Source organism: Bos javanicus, chromosome 11 (genome assembly GCF_032452875.1).
Source record: "Bos javanicus breed banteng chromosome 11, ARS-OSU_banteng_1.0, whole genome shotgun sequence".
NCBI lineage: Eukaryota > Metazoa > Chordata > Mammalia > Artiodactyla > Bovidae > Bos > Bos javanicus.
Window position 1 is genome coordinate 1916313 of NC_083878.1, and position 21485 is coordinate 1937797.

At 44.4% G+C, this 21485-nt stretch overlaps 1 protein-coding gene across 4 annotated transcripts in view; it reads left to right on the plus strand.

Annotated features, from left to right (window-relative positions):
* NPHP1 (nephrocystin 1) overlaps positions 1-21485 on the plus strand; it is a 65707-nt gene that overhangs the window by 35646 nt on the left and 8576 nt on the right. For all 4 annotated transcript variants that reach the window (XM_061431459.1, XM_061431461.1, XM_061431460.1 and 1 more), the window contains exons 12-16: positions 5441-5515; positions 8254-8364; positions 9723-9805; positions 12010-12086; positions 13191-13290. In XM_061431459.1, the coding sequence (XP_061287443.1) occupies positions 5441-5515; positions 8254-8364; positions 9723-9805; positions 12010-12086; positions 13191-13290 (446 nt within the window). The remainder of the gene's footprint in view (positions 1-5440; positions 5516-8253; positions 8365-9722; positions 9806-12009; positions 12087-13190; positions 13291-21485) is intronic.

A 21485-nucleotide genomic window follows, 5' to 3' on the forward strand; every position in this document is an offset into this window, starting at 1 on the left:
GGGAAGATCCCCTGGAGGAGGGCATGGCCACCCACTCCAGTATTCTTGCCAGGAAATCCCATGGACAGAGGAGCCTGGTGGGCCCCAGTCCAAGGGGCTGCAGAGTCAGACACAAGCACACACACCGCAGCTAAGAGTGTACCTCTCACTCACAGCACGAGGGAACCGCACAAAACCACTGCCATGAGGAACCACTAGGTGGCACCAGTGTTCAAGAAGAGATGAACCGCCTTCTACCATCTGGTTCCATACTTTTTGCTCTGTCTCTCGCTGTTCTTATACATGACAACATAAAATAAAGATTGGAATTTTATTTTGACTAATATATCAAAATCATAGAAGTTATTTTATATAAAAATAATAGAGGTTAGTTTATGAAGCAAATTTATGTCAAATTTTCCAAATCATGGAGTTATAGAACGTATTTAATAGTTAACATGCTCATTCTATTTATTTGGGCTTCCCTGGCAGCTGGTAAAGAATTTGCCTCCAATGTGGGAGACCCAGGTTTGATCCCTGAGTTGGGAAGATCCCCTGGGGAAGGGAATGGCTACCCACTCAGTATTCTTGCCTGGAGAATCTATTTACTTAAGAATACTTTAGTAAATTTAAGCCAAATCACAAACAGAAAGCATTATTACTAAAACTAATTAATAAGACACTGCTTCCAATAATGACTGAATAAGCTCCTCTTCAAATAACTAACGTAGTGGTAACAGCTGTAAATTTTGGGCAATATACAAAAAGCCACTCCCTCAAGTCCCTGACAAGCATCCCAAAGCAGGTGGATCCTGGAGGGAAATCTTACCTCTGGAGTCTGCTGTTTTATTTTTTCCCTTCCTTCCCTCTATTTTTCATTCCTCTATTTTCTTTTTTCTGTCTTCCTGTGTGTTACTTAAAACATTTTTTTAAGAACTCCATTCTGAAGTGCCTGCCGTGTTATTGAGTGGCTCTCTTTGTACAACTTTTTCAGTAGTTGAAATACTGAAAATAAAATAAGTAGGTATTATTTTATACATGCATAACTTTCCCCTAGTCTGCTTGTCAACATCCCAGTTCAAGTGATCAGTAGAAACTTTAATCCTCTCACTGCTTTATAATTATCTTAAGAATTTCCTCTGCATACATTGAGAACCACATCACACAGTGTGATAATTTTGCCTCAACCATTAAGCTTTTCTCCAGTTACAGAGAGCAGGGGCTACTCTAGTTGCCGTGTGTGGGCTTCTCATCACAGTGGCTTCTCATTGCAGAGCACAGACTCTCGGCTGTGGGGGCCTCAGCAGTTTCCGCACGTGGGCTCAGTAGTCTCGGCCCCCGGCCTCTAAAGCTCGGGCTTGGTAGTTGTGACACATGGGCTTAGTCACTCCAGGGCATGTGGGATCTTCCGGGATCAGGGATTGAACCCACGTCTCCTGCATCGGCAGGCAGATTCTTTACTACTGAGCCACTAGGGAAGCCCTACCCTTGTTTTTACTCTTTCCATTGTTCTTTCTTCCTTCCTTCCTGATATTCAGAGATTTCTTCTTTTATCGTGTTCTTTTCTATTTAGAGAACTTCCTTTAACCATTCTTTTAGGGTAGGTCTGCTGGCTATAGATTCTCTTAGTTTTTCTTTATCTGAGAGTGCCTGCTTTCCCTTTATTCATGGTGGATATTTTCACTAGATATAGAACTCTGGGTTGGCAGTTCTTTTCTTTAAGCACTTAAAAAATATTGTTCCGCTTCACTGGAATTGGTTTTACCCTAGGGGTGAATCTAGGTGGTTCCTCTCTCACTGCTTTAAGGATATTGTGTTTATTTTTAGAAGTTTGTATACTTTGTCATGGGTTTCTTGGATTTTATGTTGTTTAGGGTTTTTTCAGCTTCTTAAACTGTAGGCTTATGTCTTTTGCCAGATTTGGGGATTTTTCAGCCATTATTTTCTCAAATACTTTTCCAACTCTAAACTCCCTTCCCTTCTGGGACTCAGATAGCATGAACATTAGATCTTTTGTTATAATCTCATAGGTTCCTGAGGCTGTGACCATTATCTTTCCATCTATTCAGTTGTTCAGACTGTGTAGTTTCTGTTTGCCTGTCTTCAAGCTCACTGATTCTTTTCTCTCTTTTCTGTTCTGTGGTTGAGTCTATTCAGTGACTTGTGTAGGTGTGTGTATGTGTCTGTTTTCAAACTTGGGGTTCTCTGGTGGCTCAGATGGTTAAGAATCTACCTGCAATACAGGAGAGCCAGGTTGAATCCCTGGGTCAGGAAGATCCCCTGGAGACGGAAATGGCAACGCAGTCCAGTATTCTTGTCTGGGAAATCCCATGGACGGAGGAGCCTGGCTGGCTGAGTGACTAACACCTTCACTTTCATTGTATTTTTCAGTTCTAGAATTTCCATTAGGGTCCTGTTTCTTTTTCTTTTTTTGTTAAAATTTCCTTATTTCTTTCTTGAAACCCCATATTTCTTTCTGTTTTTTTTTTTTAATTTATTTTAAGCATCTCCATAGTTGTTTATTGAAGCATTTTTAGATGACTGCTTTAAAATGCTTTTCAAATAATTCCAACATCAGTCATCTTCGTGTTGGGATCTTTTTTTTTTTTTTAACTTTTAACTTTATATTGGAATACAGCTGATTAACCATGTTGTGATGGTTTCAGGTGGACAGCAGAGGGACTCAGCCATACATACACAGGTATCCATTCTCCCCCAAACGCCCCTCCCATGCAGGCTGCCGCAAGACATTGAGCAGAGTTAGTGTTGTTATCTTTTGATTCTTTTCTCACTTAAGTTGCGATTTTCCTGGTATTTGGTATAATGAATGATTTTTTCTTTAAAAATGGTATCCTAGACATCTGAGAGCTGGGAGTCTGGATCTTGATAAGCTTTACTCCTACTGTGGCACACACATTGGCGCCGTTCCTGCCAGGTGAGAGCGAGCCCGCCTCCTGGCCTCTGCACACACCTCTGGGGAAAGGCGTGTCTCCTTGCACTGGGACCCTGATGAGGCTCAGGCTCCTCTGTAGGCCCCCAGTGACAGCACTTGCCGTGTCATTCCTTAGGGCCTATGGTCCCTAGCCAGCCCACGTTCCTTTCCCCACTCTGGACATTACAAGACGATAAAAATAAGGTTTCCGAATTTTATTATATTGAATTTTCCATCAAAAAGAGAACTGTGAACAAATAATGAACTCTATGCTATGCATGTTAACATATTTAGAGAAAAGTTTACTTATGTCTGCAAGTTTGTTGTGTATCAAAAAATAAGATGAACTGATGGATGGCTAGATGGGATATGTGATAAAGCAAGTGAAGTAAAATGTTGATGGCAGAATCTAGGTGATAAGCTTAGGGTGTGCTGTAAGTTTCTTTTAACTTGTCTGGTATATTTGACACATTTTATAATCAACCATCGTTGTATGTTTCATCCTTAAAGAGTGATTGAAAAGCCTTAAGAACTCAGTAAGAAATAATACATCAACAAACTATATACCTATTTTGCCAATAATAAGAGAAATAGAAAACAAATCTAAATCTCACGTTTAGACTCTTATCTTTGAACATTATAATCTTCCAATTTGCTTATTCTTTTTCATTTTACATGTATTTCACACTACAATCTGACTTTTATTGAAATTAGCAATATTTGTTAAATTAGGAACTATTTCAAATGTATAGAAACATGCAGAAAAAAAAATAATAGCCATCCATGGCCTTGTCACCTGGTTCTTTTGAAGCCTCTCAGTTTGCAGTATGTAAATTTCTAGGCTTCCTACTTAGCTGTAGATTATTCTCATAAATCTAAAATCACTCTGTATTTCTATATTCCTCCTTAACACACCAAGATACTCACATGTAACTCCCCACTGCCCCCATCTTGTTATCATTGCACATAAAATGCTCCTGGGGGCCATATTTCTTGAAAGGTCAGTTATACCTAAGATTTCTCCTAATTTTCTGGTTAATCTCTCTCAGATATTAAGTATTTCACTTAGTACAGTTTATTATTAGTGCAGAAATCTGAGTCTGAATTCACTTGCCAGCTCTTTTGTTGTTTTATAAGTACTATAACACTTGGCTTTGTTAATCACTGTTCCCCTACCCCCGAGCACACTTCTTACCCTCCTCCTCAGCTTTTACTTTGCGGTGCTCATCAGCGCCAGGCAGATTTGTTCACTTTTTGTGAGTCTGTTTGGTTATTCTCTTGCCAATTCCATGAACAAGGGATATTTGTCTGTTGTGTTCACTGCTGTGTATTTCCAGTGCCTAGAACAGTACTGGTTTACAAAAATATCTCAATTATATGTTACATGAACAAACAAATGGGTATTTCAGAGGGATAATGAAGTGCCCAAGGATTATAGGGAAGCTTGGAGCAGACAGGGGACCGCTCACAAGGCTGCTTATATATGTTTATGTATAAGGATATGTTTGAAATAGCACTATTAACGTAATGAGGCGTGTAGAGGATCAGTATGATTTACTGTTGGCTTAGTTCATTCAGCTGTTAAAGAATCTGCCTGCAATGCAGGAGACCCCGGTTCAATTCCTGGGTCGGGAGGATCCGCTGGAGAACGGATAGGCTACCCACTCTAGTATTCTCGGGCCTCCCTGGTGGCTCAGATGGTGAAGAAGCTGCCTGCAGTGAGGGAGACCTGGGTTTGATCCCTGGGTTGGGAAGATCCCCTGGAGAAGGGAACGGCTACCCTCTCCAGTATTCTGGCCTGGAGAATTCCGTGGACTGTATGGTCCATGGGGTCGCAAAGAGTCAGACGTGACTGAGCGACTTTCACTTTCACTTTAGTTTGTTCCTCAAGGGCTTCCCTGGTGGCTCAGACAGTAAAGAATCCGCCTGCAATATAGGAGACATGGGTTCCATCCCTGGGTCAGGAAGATCCCCTGGAGAAGGAAACGGTAACCCACTCCAGTGTTCTTGCCTGAAGAATCCCATGGATAGAGGAGCCTCCTGGGCTACAGTCCATGGGGTTGCGAAGAGTCAGACATGACTGAGTGACTAACACAAGTTTGTTCCTCAGGGAAGCCCTGCCAGGCTCACCTTCTCCCATCTTTCTCCCTTGTTTCCCTCCATTGGGCCCCTGCCCCACCCAGTCACCCAGCTCTTCAGCCCAACATATTCCTTTTCGTGAAGATGCGGGATGGTCTCAGCGATGGGACATTTAGGGCACAGCCTGTGGGGCCACACTTCAGCTTGCCGGTTACCCAAGGCCCCGTGGACCCACCCACACCCCATCCCATTCCAAGAGCGTTCACATGTTCCCTTTTGTTAATCATTTTAAAAGTTATGTATGTAGTTGATGTAAAAAGAAAAAAAAGAAATACAGAACCGCCCAAAGAAGAAAGATACCCTCTTTCCCTCTGCTCCGCTGTTCACTGTTTGGAGCATGGAGGTGCTGATGTTCCAACAGTGATTCCAAATGGGAAAATCTCATTTCAGGTTCTGAGCAACATTCACACAGTCAGGGCCACGTGGCAACCTAAGAAGCCCAAAACATGGACCTTCTCTCCCCAGGTAAGGCATCTGCTGAGTGAGTTGAGTGAAACATGAGTTTATTTTACCCATTAAGTATTATGCAATTAGTTTCTAAGGTAAGATTATCAAAATGTATTTGGTAATACACTTTGGTGTATTTGGTGTTGCTGGAGAAGACTCTTAGGAGTCCCTTGTTCATCAAGATCAAACCAGTCAATCCTAAAGGAAATCAACCCTGAATATTCACTGGAAGGACTGATGCTGAAGTTAAAGCTCTAGTACTTTAGCCACCTGATGCAAAGAGCTGACTCTTTGGAAAAGACCCTGATGCTGAGGGCAGGAGGAAAAGGAGGTGACAGAGGATAAGATGGTTGCATGGCATCACTGACTCAATGGACATGAGTTTGAGCAAACTCCGGGAGATAGTGAAGGACAGGGAAGCCTAGCATGCTGCCTTTCATGGGGTTGCAAAGAGTAGGACACAACTGAGTGACTGAACAAGAACAACAAATTCCTGAAATAACGTACTTTTATCTAACACAGGTGCCAGGTTTGAACCTTTACATTATTTAATGTTCTCTGAGAACTTTGATAAAAATCACTCGTTTCTGCTTCACCAAAGTTACCATGCCTATGAATCATCTCATTCAATGAATCACAAAGTTCAATTTTAGAAAGTTCTGTCTGATGGAAAATGAAAACAAAAAGAGAAACCTTAAAAGAGACTCTTAGCATCTCTTAAGAAGTGTTTTGTTTTTTTTTAAATGCGGTCTCCAGCTGTGCTCAGGAGAGCTGTGCTTTCTTCAGATAAACTCATGGGTGACAGCTAGGGAACCGATCATCCCTTGACATCCAGGGACTGTCAAGATTGAGACAAACAAAGACAGGAATGAGGTTAAGTGGCTTCAAGCCACGGAGTCAGTGTCGTATAGATGCCAGGGAGATGAAGATGTCTTTCCTTTAATAACATTACTTGTCTATAGTTCTGTTTACTTTTTCCACCTCCAGTTTCATTGCCTCCTTCCCACGGTTCACTCCCTTGTGTCACTGACCCCAGGAACCCTTCATTAAACTTTTCCTGTTGCATCAAGAGATCTCACAGCAAGGTAGAGGCTCACCACGTGGGCACAGCACGGGGAGGAGCCCGGCCACCTCGCCTGTGGGCTGCACAGGTCCACACTTGTCCACAGCACCACCCCTCCAAGTCCAGTGTGATCTTTTTTTTTAATGTGAACCATTTTTAAAGTCTTTATTGAATTTGTGACAACATTGCTTCTGTTTTTTGTTTTGTTTTCTCGAGAGGCATGTGGATCTGAGCTCCCCGACCAAGGATTAAACCCGCACCCCCTGCATGGGAAGGTGAAGTCTTAACCCTCTGGGCCACCAGAGAAGTCCTCCGGTTTGGTCTTTTAAGCATCCTTCTGCTTTCATTTTGGCCCAACAACTTTTCTAATGTTCTCCTGGATATAAAGATGAACCGATGGAAGGGATAACTAGTACGTATAGGCTCCTTTGTGAGTGAAATTAACCGTCCGTCCTTTAGGTGTGAGGCATGCTTCCTGGACGCTGTGGGAGCGTCTGCGTTGGTGCAGAAGAGGCAGACACGTGTACAGCGCCAATATCCTCTGTGTGCGGAGCTATGACTGCGTGCTGGGCACCGAGGCAGCCGCTAGGGCGTCTTCTTACTGAATCCTGAGAGTCACTCCGTGCAGTGGGTGCTATTGGCAGCTGTGACGTAGGCAGAGTGTAATGGTTGCGGGGCTCCTGGTACTGTGGAACATAGAGAAACAGGTTTTATAGAAGAGAAACTGATCTTGAAGGGTGTGTGGGATTTTATAGGCAAGGAAGAGGGATGTTGTGGTGCAGGAAGAGTGAGAGGAAAGGAAAATTTCCAAGGCCTGCCTCAGGGAAGCTGGGCAAGTGTGTATGCAGGTTATAATTTTAGTCCTGTCTGCAAAGGACAGTGGTTAATATAAATATCTCATCAGGAACTTGCCTGGTGGTCCAGTGGTTAGAACTCCAAGCTTCCACTGCAAGGTTTGACCCCTGGTCGGGGGTCTAAGATCCCATGTGCCATGCAGTATCCCCCCTGCCCTCCAAAAATCTTATCCTATATCAAACTATGTTTGTAATACCTCCGAAGACCTTGGTACAGTGCTTGTTTTGCATTAGCTTCCTCTCTAAGCAAAGAGTAAGTGAACGTAAAGGTAGTTTTCTTTAGCACAAAAATAACATTTTAAAATTTCACACCATTGGTATAGATGAGTCCAATCCATCTGCTTTCTGTTTCCTTTAAAAGACCTTGACGACTTGGCTGATGGTCCAGTGGTTGAGACTTGACCTTACAATGTGGGGGCTGTGGGTTCAATCCCTGGTCGGGGAGTTAGGATCCCACAGGTCTCACAACCAGAAAAGCAAAACATGAAACAGAAGCTATATCGTGACAAAATCAATAAAGACTTTAGAAGTGGTCTACATATTTTAAAAATCTTAAAAAAGACCTTTATTATGATGCAGATGATAGAGCTGAACTGTCCTGCCATTTTAAAAGCGTTTATTGTATTGAAGTGTAGTTGATTTACAGCGTGTACTCGTTGCTGCTGTACAACAGAGCGATTAGGTTACCCGTGTATATTCGGTCTTTCTCGTACTCTTTCCCATTATGGTCTGTCACGGGGCAGTGACTATGGCTCCCTGCCCAACAGCAGGACCTCACTGTTTTTCCTCCCTCCGTTCTCCGTGCTTCTTAGTAACCTCCGTTTTCTGCCTTGTTTCAGGTTACTGGCATCTTGCCCTGCCTGCTTGATGGCGACTGTTTCATCAGATCCAACTCTTCCTCTCCAGATCTTGGAATATTATTTGAACTTGGAATTTCTTATATTCGCAATGTATGTCAGTTGAAAGATAAAGCTTTCTGATTATCAGTTAAAAGGGAAGTTTTTTTCTAAATGTCTGTTCTTAGTAACAATAATTGAGATTTTTCTGTGTAATAGAATATTAACCTCTTGAGGAATGGGAATGGCAGTGATTCTAATTTTTTTTTTTTATGATGCTGCTTTTTTCAGCAGCGTTTAAAGCAAATCTTTTTCTTTGTATTTATAGCTGGAATGAACTCCAGTGCTTTATAAGAATGAAGATTTGAAAAAGATGGGACTTTACAGAAAGTGATAGATGTACAGTGGCTTTCCAGCACAGAGTGGTGCCTCTGTCCTTGAGGGTCAGTGTGCCCTTAACCTTGTAAATGGGGGTTCTAATGAAGGGACCTGGCAGAGTGGTCATTTTTATTAAGGGAACATCAGAAACTTGGATTAACTTACATCATATAAACTCTTGAATCAGCGGATGTGGGTCTGTGGTAATATATGTTTCCATATTTAATAATAGCTTCACGGGTGTGGTGTGTGTGCTTGGCTTCATGGTAACCCAGAGAGCCGGCTGTTAAATTCCATTAATGGAGTTATGCTGGCCTTTCATTTCTTTTTTTAAAACTTCCTCATTCATCGTTGATTTCTGGCTGCGCTGGGGCTCCGGTGCTGCGGGCAGGCTTCCTGCAGTCGTGGCGGGCGGGTCTCTCACTGCAGCGGGGCCTCTTGTTGCGGAGCGTGGGCTCAGCGTGGGGGCGCACGGGCTCAGTTGCTCCGTGGCACATGGAATCTTCCCGGAGCAGGGATCAAACCCATGTCCCCCACGTTGGCAGACGGGTTCTCACTGCGCCACCAGGGAAGTCCTGCCCTTGCATTCCTTTAAGGCGCATTCATCCGTGCGTGTTGCTGTGTAGGACAGGAGTGAGGAGCAGGACCCCCAGGTGAATGCACTGGCCTCTGACGATTGACGGGGGCTGGGGGTGAAGCTCTGAGCAGGGCGCCCCTTCATTGACTTAAGTGACTCATTCCATTTCTCACTGAGACCCAAAGCCTCCTGCTTGCACGTAGCATTGATGTGACCTGGGATCACTTCCCAGCATATTTATATCACTCAAAAAACAACAGCAGCGGTAATCCTAGCATCAGGCTTAGGGTTTTTTCAGGAGCGACTTAACAAGGTCAGATTTTCACTTGACATCCTGCCTTTACCATCTGCCCTGCAAGTCCAGTAGGCCTCCCCTGGCTTTCACTTTGTTTTCTTGTGAAGAACTTTTTAGTTCTAAAGGCAAATACTTGTTTTATTCCTTTTATAAGAACTTGGTATATGCTGATAGATTTGACTGATTCAGACACGAAGGTTCATACCCAGTTTTATTTTCTAGTCCACTGGTGAAAGAGGAGAGTTGAGCTGTGGCTGGGTGTTTCTGAAACTTTTTGATGCCACTGGAATTCCTATTCCAGCAAAGTAAGTTGGGTTTATATATTCCCTCCAAGTGGGTAATTTTGTGGAAATTCATTTTTTAGAATCTAGACACCTCAGGTTTCCAGAGGTTTCACATTTCAGTAACTTGAGGGGAGAGGGCTTTTTAATGTTCTTTGGGGGCTTCCCTGGTGGCTTAAATGGTAAAGAATCTACCTGCAATGAAGGAGACGCAGATTCAATCCCTCGACTGGGAAGATCCACTGGCGGAGGGCATGGCTACCCGCTCCAGTATTCTTGCCTGGGAGATCTCCTGAAGGAGGAGCCTGGTGGGCTGCGGTCCATGGTGCTGCAAAAGAGTCAGACACGACTGAGCAAACTAAGACTTTCAGTTTCACGTTAATACTCTGTTAAGGTAGTATATGAAAACAGCATACGCGATCTCATCCTAGTGGGGAGACGCGACACAGGTCGCAAAGTATTTTAAACGATGTTTGCACCAGTCATCTGCTGAGAATATTCTTTCAGTAACTTCCTGTGGTGTTAGCACACTTCACAGTGCCGGGACAGAGCCTGTGTGTTCATGTGCTCAGTCCACTTCAGTCCTGTCCGACTCCACGACCCCATGGGCTATGGCCCACCAGGGTCCTCTGTCCAGGGAGTTCTCCAGGCAGGAACACTGGAGTGGGTTACCATGCCCTCCTCCAGGGCCTCTTCCTGACTGAGGGTTTGAACCCAAGTCTCCTTCATTGCAGGTGAATTCTTTACCACTGAGCCACCAGGGAAGCCCAAAATAGAGCCTAATTCTCACCAAAGAGTGGGAAAGCTAGGTCAATGGTCCCCGTAGCAGCAGCCACTGTAAACAAATTTAAAATTTAAGACCAAAAGCAAATGTTTGTAATGTATTTCCAATATATCCAGTATCTAACAGTCACAAGATTATTATCTTTAATATAAGAAGAGCTCTCAAAAACTAAGAAGAGAATCCGAATTTGAAAGTGGGTGCGCACACAAATCTAAGTCTCGGATATAAACAAGAAACTCACAGAAGGGATGCAGAGGGGCAGTCAGTAGGATGATGATGGAGACCCTAGGTTTGGAATGATAGAATTCAGGGCCATAGCCTGGGCTCTGTCTGTGTAACTGTCAATGGGTTCTGTAATGTCTCCAAGCCTCAATTTCCCCCAGCTTTAAAATGGGATTATAATAGTTCCTATCCCCAGGGTTTAATTCCGATAATGCTGCCCCCTTCCTCCTCTACTGACACCACGGGTGGGCATGACCTTACCACAGAACAGAGGTGAAAGTCCTCCTGATGGCACTCTGGTGGGAGGGGCGGGCACCTATCACCCCTCAGCCCTAACCCAATACCGCCTGTAGATGTAGAAGCCCAGGCTCCTTGTGGGTTTTTTGTTTTTCTGTTTTTAATAATGTTCACGGTTTTTAGTTGTGCTTACTAGGAGGGAAAAGTGTGTCTATCCAATCTTTCTTAAAGTCCTAAACTATTTTTTAAAATGAGACGGAGGCCTGTGTATTGATGCAGAGACATCTCCAGCGTGTGTTCTAAGCTGAAACCCGCAAGGTGCAGGGCCACGAGCGTGCTGATGCCCCTTCTTTGCACGGAGTGCTGTGCTCGTGTGCCTGTGGAAACTGTTCCTGGAGGTCATCTCTGGGAAGCAGAGTTGGGGAGGCCATGCCACGGGTTAAAGAGGCAACTTTAGAAGGAAATGTGTGTCAGTTTGAGATTTATTGTGTGTATGAATTTGTTTCAAAATAATTTGTACAGAAAAAAGATAGGACAGGGGGCTTACCAAACTAGGTGGGAAAGGACAAGGAGGGAGTTTTCGGGTTTTTATTGATCATTTCTATGTCATTTGAAGTTTTTACAACAATCTACATGTTACTTTTGCATTTTAAAAGTAGTATAAATTCATGATAGCTTTATTTCCAATGATGATTCAAAACTTTTGAAAAAGACATTTAAATGGCACAAGTCATTAAAGTCTCAAAATGACATCAGTTAATCTTTCTCACTTTAATGTGGAAAATGTATTTTCTATTGTTCACAGTTAAGAAGGAGACTCAGTTTACTGAGAGGATAACCCTAGGGAAGGATAACAACTTTCACTCTCATTTACCAGTGAATGAGGCATGAATAAAATGTCTGTGAACGTGCTTGTGCTAAAATCATGTTCTGCTGCCGGCTCCACTGTGGGTGTCGCGTGCACACTGGTGCTTTTCTTTTGTAGGACTTACAAGCTCTTCTTGAACGGAGGCACCCCTTATGAAAAAGGTGTTGAAGTGGACCCTTCAGTATCCAGAAGAGGTACCACTTTCTTTCTGTTGCTTTCTTCCCTTTCCTTAAAGATTAAACAAGCAGAAGATGCACCAAAGAAGACAGCTATAGTCTAAAAAGCCTAACACTTTTCACCTGGATTCACATTTTTAAAAGCATGTCATTTGATATTAAAATCTTAATCATTTTCATCTAAGTGAATATTTCCTTGGTGGCACATGTGAGACTTTAACATAGGCAATTAGGAAGCGTAAGGGCTCTGTATTGGCTCCTTTTCATTGAGCACAGGGCCTCAGAACTGACAGAACAGGCCAATTCAGTGCTTTCCTATTGCTTGGTCACTGGCATACATGCCAGGCTGCCCTCTAGAAACACTGAGCATCTTTCGATGTGTCCATTGACCAGGCGCTGTGCTAGATAATGGGAACATGGAGAGTCAGGCAAATATTTATGGCACTTGCCTCTTGGATTTAGTGCCTGACAGATCTAAAACTCCCCTCTGGCTCCTCAGACAGCCGTCTCCTTGTTTCATGATTTAGGACACGCAGCAATGCCAGCCCCACCATCTTGGAACAGGAAGGTCCTGGGGTCTGGGATACGGTTAGTTCCACTTGAAGTCAGAGATGCTTTTTAAACTCCCCTTCCGTCTAATCTAGCAGCAATGATGCTGTCTAAGAATCTGCTGGAGTGGCAGCTCCAGGGGTGGGTCAGTTGGGAACCTTCGAGGGTCTTTGAAAATGAAAGTGAAAGTCGCTCAGTCATTTCCCACTCTTTGCAACCCCATGGACTATACAGTCCATGGAATTCTCCAGGCCAGGATACTGGAGAGGGTAGCTGTTCCCTTCTCCAGGGGATCTTCCCCACCCAGAGATCAAACCCAGGTCTCCCACATTGCAGGCAGATTCTTTACCAGCTGAGCTATCAGGTAAGACCTCTGAAGGTCTTTAGGGCAGATGGTACTTGATTAGTTCATTTAGGGTGTATGGGCAGCTGCTGCCTTTCATACAATTCAGCACTCCTGGTGCTGAAGAAACTTTGTCTTATTTTTATTATAAAATTTTATGTAAAATACTGTTGTATCACGTTCACTGCCTAAGCACTAAGTTTTGATATTTATTTTTTCTTTTTTAAAAGCACATGGTAGTGTTTTCCATCAGTTGATGACAATGAGGAGGCAGCCTCAACTTCTAGTCAAACTGAGGTCTTTGAACAGAAGATCCAGGAGCACACTAAGGTTAGTACCCGCCGTTACCTGTCTGGCGAACTTGGGCTCAGTCAGCATCTATGGACCGTCTCTGCTTCCAGCTTCTCTTCCTGCTCAGTCACCATTTGTTAGTTTTGTTTTTTTTTTTCCCTCACTGATTCTTCAGCCAAGGATCAGTAGGGAAATGGAATAATGATACATTTCAGATTAACTTACTCTTCAGTTTACCAGTTGGTACAAATGATAGATGTGGTCAAAAGTAGTACAGACGCTTTTGACTAAGCAGGGCTTATCATCCATGATCTTTCCCTTAGGGAACTTTGGGGAACTGTTTTTAAAAAATCATCATGAATTTGTTTGGTTTTTTTTTTTGGCCACACCACATGGCTTGTGGGATCATAGTTCCCAGACCAGGGATTGAACTCGCAGCCTCAGCAGTGAGAGCTCAGAGTCCTAATGACTGGATTGCCAGGAAATTCCCTGGGGAGCTTTTTAAAATGTCAGGTTTATTGAGGTATAATTTACACACAAGTAAAATTTACCCCTTTTACTTTAAGTTCTTTGAGTTTTGACAAGTGTATACAGTCATGTAGCTACCACACAGTCGAGATAAAGAATATTTCTGTCACTCTGAAGATGATCTCATGCCCCTTTGTAATCAAATCTCTGGCTCTGGTCTCAGGCAACAGTTGGTCCGTTTTCTTCTCCCAGTTCTACCGTTTCCAGAATGGTCTCCAAATGGAGTCACACGGTGTACAGACTTTCGCGTCTGGCTTCCTCCATTTAGCGTAACATAACTCAGATGTATCCATGAAATTGCGTGTGTCAGCGCATGCCTGCGTGTGTGCTCAGTCGCTAAGTCGTGTCTGACTCTTTGTGACCCCATGGACTGTAGCCCGCCCGGCTCCTCTGTCCATGGGATTTTCCAGGCGAGAATACTGGAGTGGATTGCCATTGCCTTCTCCAAGGGATCTTCCCGACCTAGGGATCGAACCCAAGTCTGCTGCGTCTCCTGCACTGACAGGAGGATTCTTTACCACTGAGCCACCTGGGAAGCCCCATATGTTAGTGGCTTGTTCCTTTTTGTTCTAACTAGTATTCCATTTGGTGGATATACACCATGTGTTTATTTATTCACCAGTTTAGAGACATTTGAGTTGTTTCTAGGTTTGGGCAATCATGAATAAAGCTACTCTAAATATTTGCATAGCAGTTTTTTTGTGTGTATGGACTTATATCTTCCTTTCTTGTGAGATTACTGGATCATCTGGCCTTTGCTTAACTTTATAAGAAATTGCCAAACTGTTTTCCAATATGACCAGGCTGTTCTATACTCTCTCCAGTAACATATGAGAGTTGCAGTTACTCCAGTATTCTTGACAGCATTTGATATGATCGATTTTTTCCTGTTTTGCCCGTTTTAGTAAGTGATTAGTGGTATCTCACGGTGGTTCTAGTTTTCATCTTCTTCCAGGAGCTTCTACATGGGAGGCATCCCGGGTCTATCCCTGTCCGACTCAGGACTCTCTTAGACAAGCCATTGACCGTCTTTCTCAGGGTCTCAAGGTCTGTGTCTTTAAAATGGACATAATAATATCAAGCCCATCAAGCTCTAATGAGGTTTAAGGAAATGAGAATATATACAGCATTTGCCTAGTATTTATGTGCATGCTTCACAGTAATACACAATAAGTATCACAGTAATTATTACTATTATCATATGTGTGCATGTGTACTCAGTGGATCAGTCACTCTTTGTGACCCTGTGAACTGTATAGCCCGCCAGGCTCCTCTGTCCATGGGATTTCCCAAGCAAGAATACTGGAGTGGGCTGCCACTGCCTTCTCCAGGGGATCTTCCTGACCCAGGAATCGAACCCGGGTCTCCTGCATTGCTTTACTGTGTGAGCCACCAGGGAAGCCCTGGTATTGTCATATGTGTAAGTAAATGTAAATGTCATATGTGTAGATAAATGTAAATATAATAGCAGATAGCAGTGCTGTCATAAAGTTTGTTCAAGTGAGGATGTGCTATGTAGCTGGTAAGATCAGAGAAATTCAAATCGGGCTTTGAAGTTTGGAAGGAGGTGCCATGCGACGATGCGGGGCTGTGGAGAACACAGGGCACAGGAGGTGGATGGGAGCGCGCGGCTTACGAACAGGCGGAGGCGGCGGGGCAGCCCTGCCGGGACGCTGACTGCTGGCGGATGCTCAGGCTCAGGGAGACTTGGAGCACTCTGTGAGTGGTTGCTTTCCTCAGTTGGGATCATGCTCCCAGTTTAAATATCCCTGGCTCTTATCACTAGTACTGAAATGTGTTTTATAATGATAGTGTTAACAGTTCAATCTTTCAACAGCCATTAATTGTATACTCGTGGGTAGTATTCACTCTTGGCTGCCCCCGCCCTGCCCACCACCCCGGATGTCCATGGAGCCTATAAACTCCCCCTTTCTGGCCAGTCTTTTCTTGGACAATTTATATTTTTCCAGATAAAAAAAGAAGCAGCAGCACAGGAGTGGTCTTTGTAAAAGGAAAGCTAGAATCCTGTTCAGCCTCATTCTTCCTACTTCTTCAACCACCTGCTGCTTCTCTGGTTGATAAGCTTTCCAGAGTCTAAAGCACTTCCAAGCATATCTTTCAAGTACAGCTTTTAATAGTGTTTCTTTGGCTTCAAATACTGGCTTGGAGATGTGCTTTACAATCTAGAGATCAATCTGACTGGGTGAGCAGTGGTCAGATCACCGGGCCCATTCTCCCAAAGCCGCGAATGTTCTTCTGTGTACTGGGTTCTCAAAGAAGGGCCCCCAGCCCTCAGCCCCGACCTCAGGAATAGAGGCCCTTGTTTGTTACAGCACATAGTAGGCACCCGAAAAATGTTTGTGAAGTGATTTCAAGGTAGAGCTCTTCCTGCCGGTGTAAAAGCTCTGCCCTGCCACCTGTGATCCCTGGCCTCCCTCGTCTCGTCTCTGCGTGCACGCAACTCTCCTCCCAGAGCCCAGAGAGAGCCCTGAGGGCCATCGTGAAATTGGGCTCCACTCTGAGGATCCACGGGACACCAAGGGATCAGAGAGACCGAGGGAACACTTCATGCAAAGACGGGCTCAATAAAGGACAGAAATGGTATGGACCTAACAGAGCAGAAGATATTAAGAAGAGGTGGCAAGAATACACAGAACTATACAAAAAAGATCTTCTCGACCCAGATAATCACAATGGTGTGATCACTCACCTAGAGCCAGACATCCTGGAATGTGAAGTCAAGTGGGCCTTACGAAGCATCACTACGAACAAAGATAGTAGAGGTGATGGAATTCCAGTTGAGCTATTTCAAATCCTGAAAGATGATGCTGTGAAAGTGCTGCACTCAACATGCCAGCAAATTTGCAAAACTCAGCAGTGGCCACAGGACTGGCAAAGGTCAGTTTTCATTCCAATCCCAAAGAAAGGCAATGCCAAAGAATGCTCAAACTACCATGCAATTGCACTCATCTCACATGCTAGTAAGGTAATGCTCAAAATTCTCCAAGCCAGGCTTCAGCAGTACGTGAACCGTGAACTTCCAGATGTTCAAGCTGGCTTTAGAAAAGGCAGAAAAATGGGAGATCAAATTGCCAACATCCGCTGGATCATCAAAAAAGCAAAAGAGTTTCAGAAAAACATCTATTTCTGCTTCATTGACTATGCCAAAGCCTTGGATTGTGTGGATCATGATAAACTGTGGAAAATTCTGAAAGAGATGGGAATACCAGACCCCCTGACCTGCCTCTTGAGCAACCTGTAGCTCAGGAAGCAACAGTTAGAACTGGACATGGAACAACAGACTGGTTCCAAATAGGAAAAGGAGTACATCAAGGCTGTATATTGTCACCCTACTTATTTAACTTATATGCAGAGTACATCATGAGAAATGCTAGGCTGGAGGAAGCTTAAGCTGGAATCAAGATTGCTGGGAGAAATACCATTAACCTCAGATATGCAGATGATACCACCCTTATGGCAGAAAGCAAAGAAGAACTAAAGAGCCTCTTGATGAAGGTGAAAGAGAAGAGTGAAAAAGTTGGCTTAAAACTCAACATCCAGAAAACAAAGATCATGGCATCTGGTCCTATCACTTCATGGCAAATAGATGGAGAAACAATGGAAACAATGTCAGACTTTACTTTTTTGGGCTCCAAAATTACTGCAGATGATGACTGCAGCCATGAAATTAAAAGATGCTTACTCCTTGGAAGGAAAGTTATGACCAACCTAGACAGCATATTAAAAAGCAGAGACATTACTTTGCCAACAAAGGTCTGTCTAGTCAAGGCTATGGTTTTTCCAGTGGTCATGTATGGATGTGAGAGCTGGACTGTAAAGAAGACTGAGCACTGAAGAATTGATGCTTTTGAACTGTGGTGTTGGAGAAGACTCTTGAGAGTCCCTTGGACTACAAGGAGATCCAACGAGTCCATCCTAAAGGAAATCAGTCCTGAATGTTCATTGGAAGGACTGATGCTGAAGCTGAAATCCAATACTTTGGCCATCTGATGTGAAGAGCTGACTCATTTGAAAAGACCCTGATGCTGGGAAAGATTGAGGGCAGGAGGAGAAGGGGATGACAGAGGATGAGATGGTTGGATGGCATCACCAGCTCAATGGACATGAGTTTAAGTAAACTCCGGGAGTTGGTGATGGACAGGGAGGCCTGGTGTGCTGTGGTTCATGGGGTCACAAAGAGTCGGACACGACTGACTGACTTGCAGGATCCAGAAATGTGCACTCCTTGTAGTGTCCACTGTGGGCCTTGGGACCTACCAGTAGGACTGTGGCTTCAGGCAGGCTGTCCCAGAGACAGGCTGTGGGCACGGAGAAGCCAGACGCCCGGGCCTTGCTGCAGAGCCATGGGCTATGGTGCAAGGGCAGTGCTGTGGGTTCAAGGTGAGAGGCTGGGTTCAGGTGCGCCCTGGAGGTGGACCTTGAAGTGGGGCTAACTGTGCTCAGGCTCCTCTCCCTGACCTGCCTCTCATAGTGGGTGGAAAAAGAAGGCATTAATGCTACCGATGGGGCTTCCCCAGTGGTTCAGCAGTGAAGAATCCGCCTGCCATGCAGGAGATACTGGAGATTTGGATTCTATCCCTAGGTCGGGAAGATACCCTGGAGGAGGGCATGGCAACCCGCTCCAGTATTCTTGCCTGGAAAATTCCATAAACAGAGGAACCTGACGGAGTCCATGGGTTTGCAAAGAGTCAAACATGACTGAGCGTGCACACACACACACACACAATTCTACCAGCCTCCTTCTCTGCTCCAAAAGTCTACCCCACCTCTGTCCGCACTGCCCAGTACTTAAGAACTTCATCTTTTGAGACTTCCCTGGCAGTCCTGTGGTTAAGACACCACACTTCCACTGCAGGAGGCACAGGTTTGATCTTTGGTCAGGGAACTAGTCCCACATGCTGCAAAAACAAAAACAAAAACCCCTTCATCTTTGTTTAGCCAAATTTCTCTGCCTGAAACAGAAAGGACAGGGGCTCTTTTTTGTCACGCCAAGCCATACACCAGTGTGGGCAGAGCTGAGGGCAGGAAGCCCAGTTGCAATCTGTATCAGTGCCCAGTTTCCCCAGCATCCTTCTGGCCAGCTTCATCCTGCCCTCATAAGCCAGCCGCGTGCCCTGTGTCAGGAGCAGGTGGATTAGTGTGGACTCGTCTTCTTTTTATTTATGTATTTTTGGCTGCACTGGCTCTTCGTTGCTGCACACAGGCTTTCTCTTCTCTAGTTGCAGTGCATGGGCTTCTCATTGCTATGGCTTTTCTTGTTGCAGAGCAAGGGCTCTGGAGTGTGGGCTCAACAGATGTGGTTCCCGGGCTCTAGAGCACAGGCTCAGTGGTGGCGTCCAGGCTTAGTTGCCCCACTGCACTTGGGATCCTCCCGGAACCCACATCACCTGCATTGGCAGGCGGATTCTTCACCACTGAGCCGCCGGAGAAGCCCTGGGCTCGTTTTCTTGACCAGAGAAGCGGCCTGGATCTCCTTTTACAGAGACAACTGTGATTGTGTGCACCCTCAGCTGAGACAAAACAGGGAGCAAACGGATCCTTGCCTTTCACCAAGACTTGGCTTTCTGATTCTGGAGCTGTTTTTTGATGGGATGTAACTTGATGCAATTTGACCAAATGCATGCTTTTTCTCTATCTCTCTGCTTTATGACTTTTAATTTTTTTAATTATTTAAAAAAATTTTTTTACAGTAAGTCCTTCTTGGTTATCCATTTTAAACATAGCCATGTATACGTGTCAACTCCTAAACCAAAGGCATGTTTTTAAACTCCTGATGAGGGAAAGCCCTAAATTTAGACCCAGGCTCCCAGTGCAAACCCTGGTCTATGGGAATAGACTATATGCCTGGGTATAAATTTGCTATAAATTTATTTTCCTTTGCCTTTTGATGTATCTCATCTTTTTTTCTCCTTTACTTCCATTGTATTGTTGCTAAAAATAAAGGAAATAGTAGTGTTACTTGTGTGTGTTAGTTGCTCAGTCGTGTCCAACTATTTGCAACCCAGTGGACTGTAGCCCGCCAGGCTCCTCAGTCCATGGGCTTCTCCAGGCAAGAATACTGGAGTGGGTTGCCATTCCCTGCTCCAGCAGATCTTCCTGACGCAGGGATCGAACCCAGGTCTCCTGCATTGCAGGCAGGTTCTTTACCATCTGAGCCACCAGGGAAGCACCAGAAGTTACTTGCCTGGGGCCTGTTATCATGTTTATTGTACTTCTGCTGGTCTGCCTGTGAGGTCAGAAAGGTATATCTTTACTTCTTCAGCTTAGAGCTTTCTGGCCATCTTGGGTTTGGGAAAATCAAAGAATTTCCCTAAAGGAAACTCTGATAAAGAGCCAGCAGCATTGCTTTGTGTTATGGTGAGGTGTCAGAAGGAAAGGAGTGCCCACACAGTGGGCGCTGAAGGCCTCTCCTACAGGCTGGCCGCAGCGCTTGCCAGATGGAGCAGGTTGGTCTGGGAGAGAAGGGGAGGGGAGAATGGAAGGAAGGTTCCACCCCTTCCCCTCGCAGAATTAATGGCTGTTTTTCAGCGTGAGACGAGTTTGGGCATGCATCTGAAACACTGCCCATATGAGCCGCAGAGCAGAGGGTGGGGGGTAGGACAAGCCTTGGGAATCACAGCGTGAAAACAGGAAGGCCTGTGGTGGCATCAAGGCAGCTGCCATGTTCCTCTGCAGCCAGTCCTTGAAATCTAGGTCAGGTATGTACAAGATCAGAATTTTAGCAGGGTTGGAAAAAGATGATTTCTGACTCTGTGTACCAAATGTGGTATATGAATTTAAGTGTGGTAAGAGAATCTATCTTGCATTTTTGACATTTCTAGAAATGCAAGAGTTATAGAGTGGTCAAGGTTTCTTATCTAAATTATGTGAAACTCCCCGTGGGGGTCACATTCATTCTGTTCTCTTCCAGCTGGCTGGAAGGCTGGGTGTTACCTGTGTGATTAACTTTGCCTTCTAAAATTCTCATCCTAGAAATTAGAATAAAGGATTAATTTCTGAAATTAAGATCTGCTCTGTAACGTGAGGTGGTTTTTCTTAGCTCAAAGACGTCTTCCCCTTTGATGAGAGCACACTGTTTGCCAGGTTTTTGAGATTCTTCATGCTTAGTGACAGAGTTTGTGTGTTTCTAAAAATAACCCTCAGAAAATGTATGTCTAGAATGATTGAGGACGTTTTCCCGAGTGTCTGCTAAGGTTAACTCCAGTGCTCAATGTCCCCACTGAGTGCCTAGCGTGCACCAGGTGTCTGGCTTTTAGATCATTCCTCCGGCTGTGTCATGTCTTGCTGCAGCATGCAGCATCTTCATTGTCATTTGGGATCTCTGTGGACTCTCCAGTTGTGGCACAGGCTTCAATAATTGTGGCATGTAGGCTTAGTTGCTCCTCGGCATGTGGGGGTCTTAGTTCCCCAACCAGGGATTGAACCCACATTCCCTACATTGCAAGACAGACTCTCAATCTCTGGACCACCAGAGAAGCCCCAGGCTTCAGGTTTAATGTCCACATAGCTGTGAATTTTCCAGTTTTCCTTCTGCTGTTGATTTCTAGCTTCATTCCATTGCGATCAGAAAAGATACTTTGGGGGAAAAAAAGAAAGCATGCTTTATATAATTTGTCTTTTAAATTGTTAGGACTTGTTTTGTGCCCAGCATATGGCTATCTTGGAGAATGTTCCTTGATCACTTG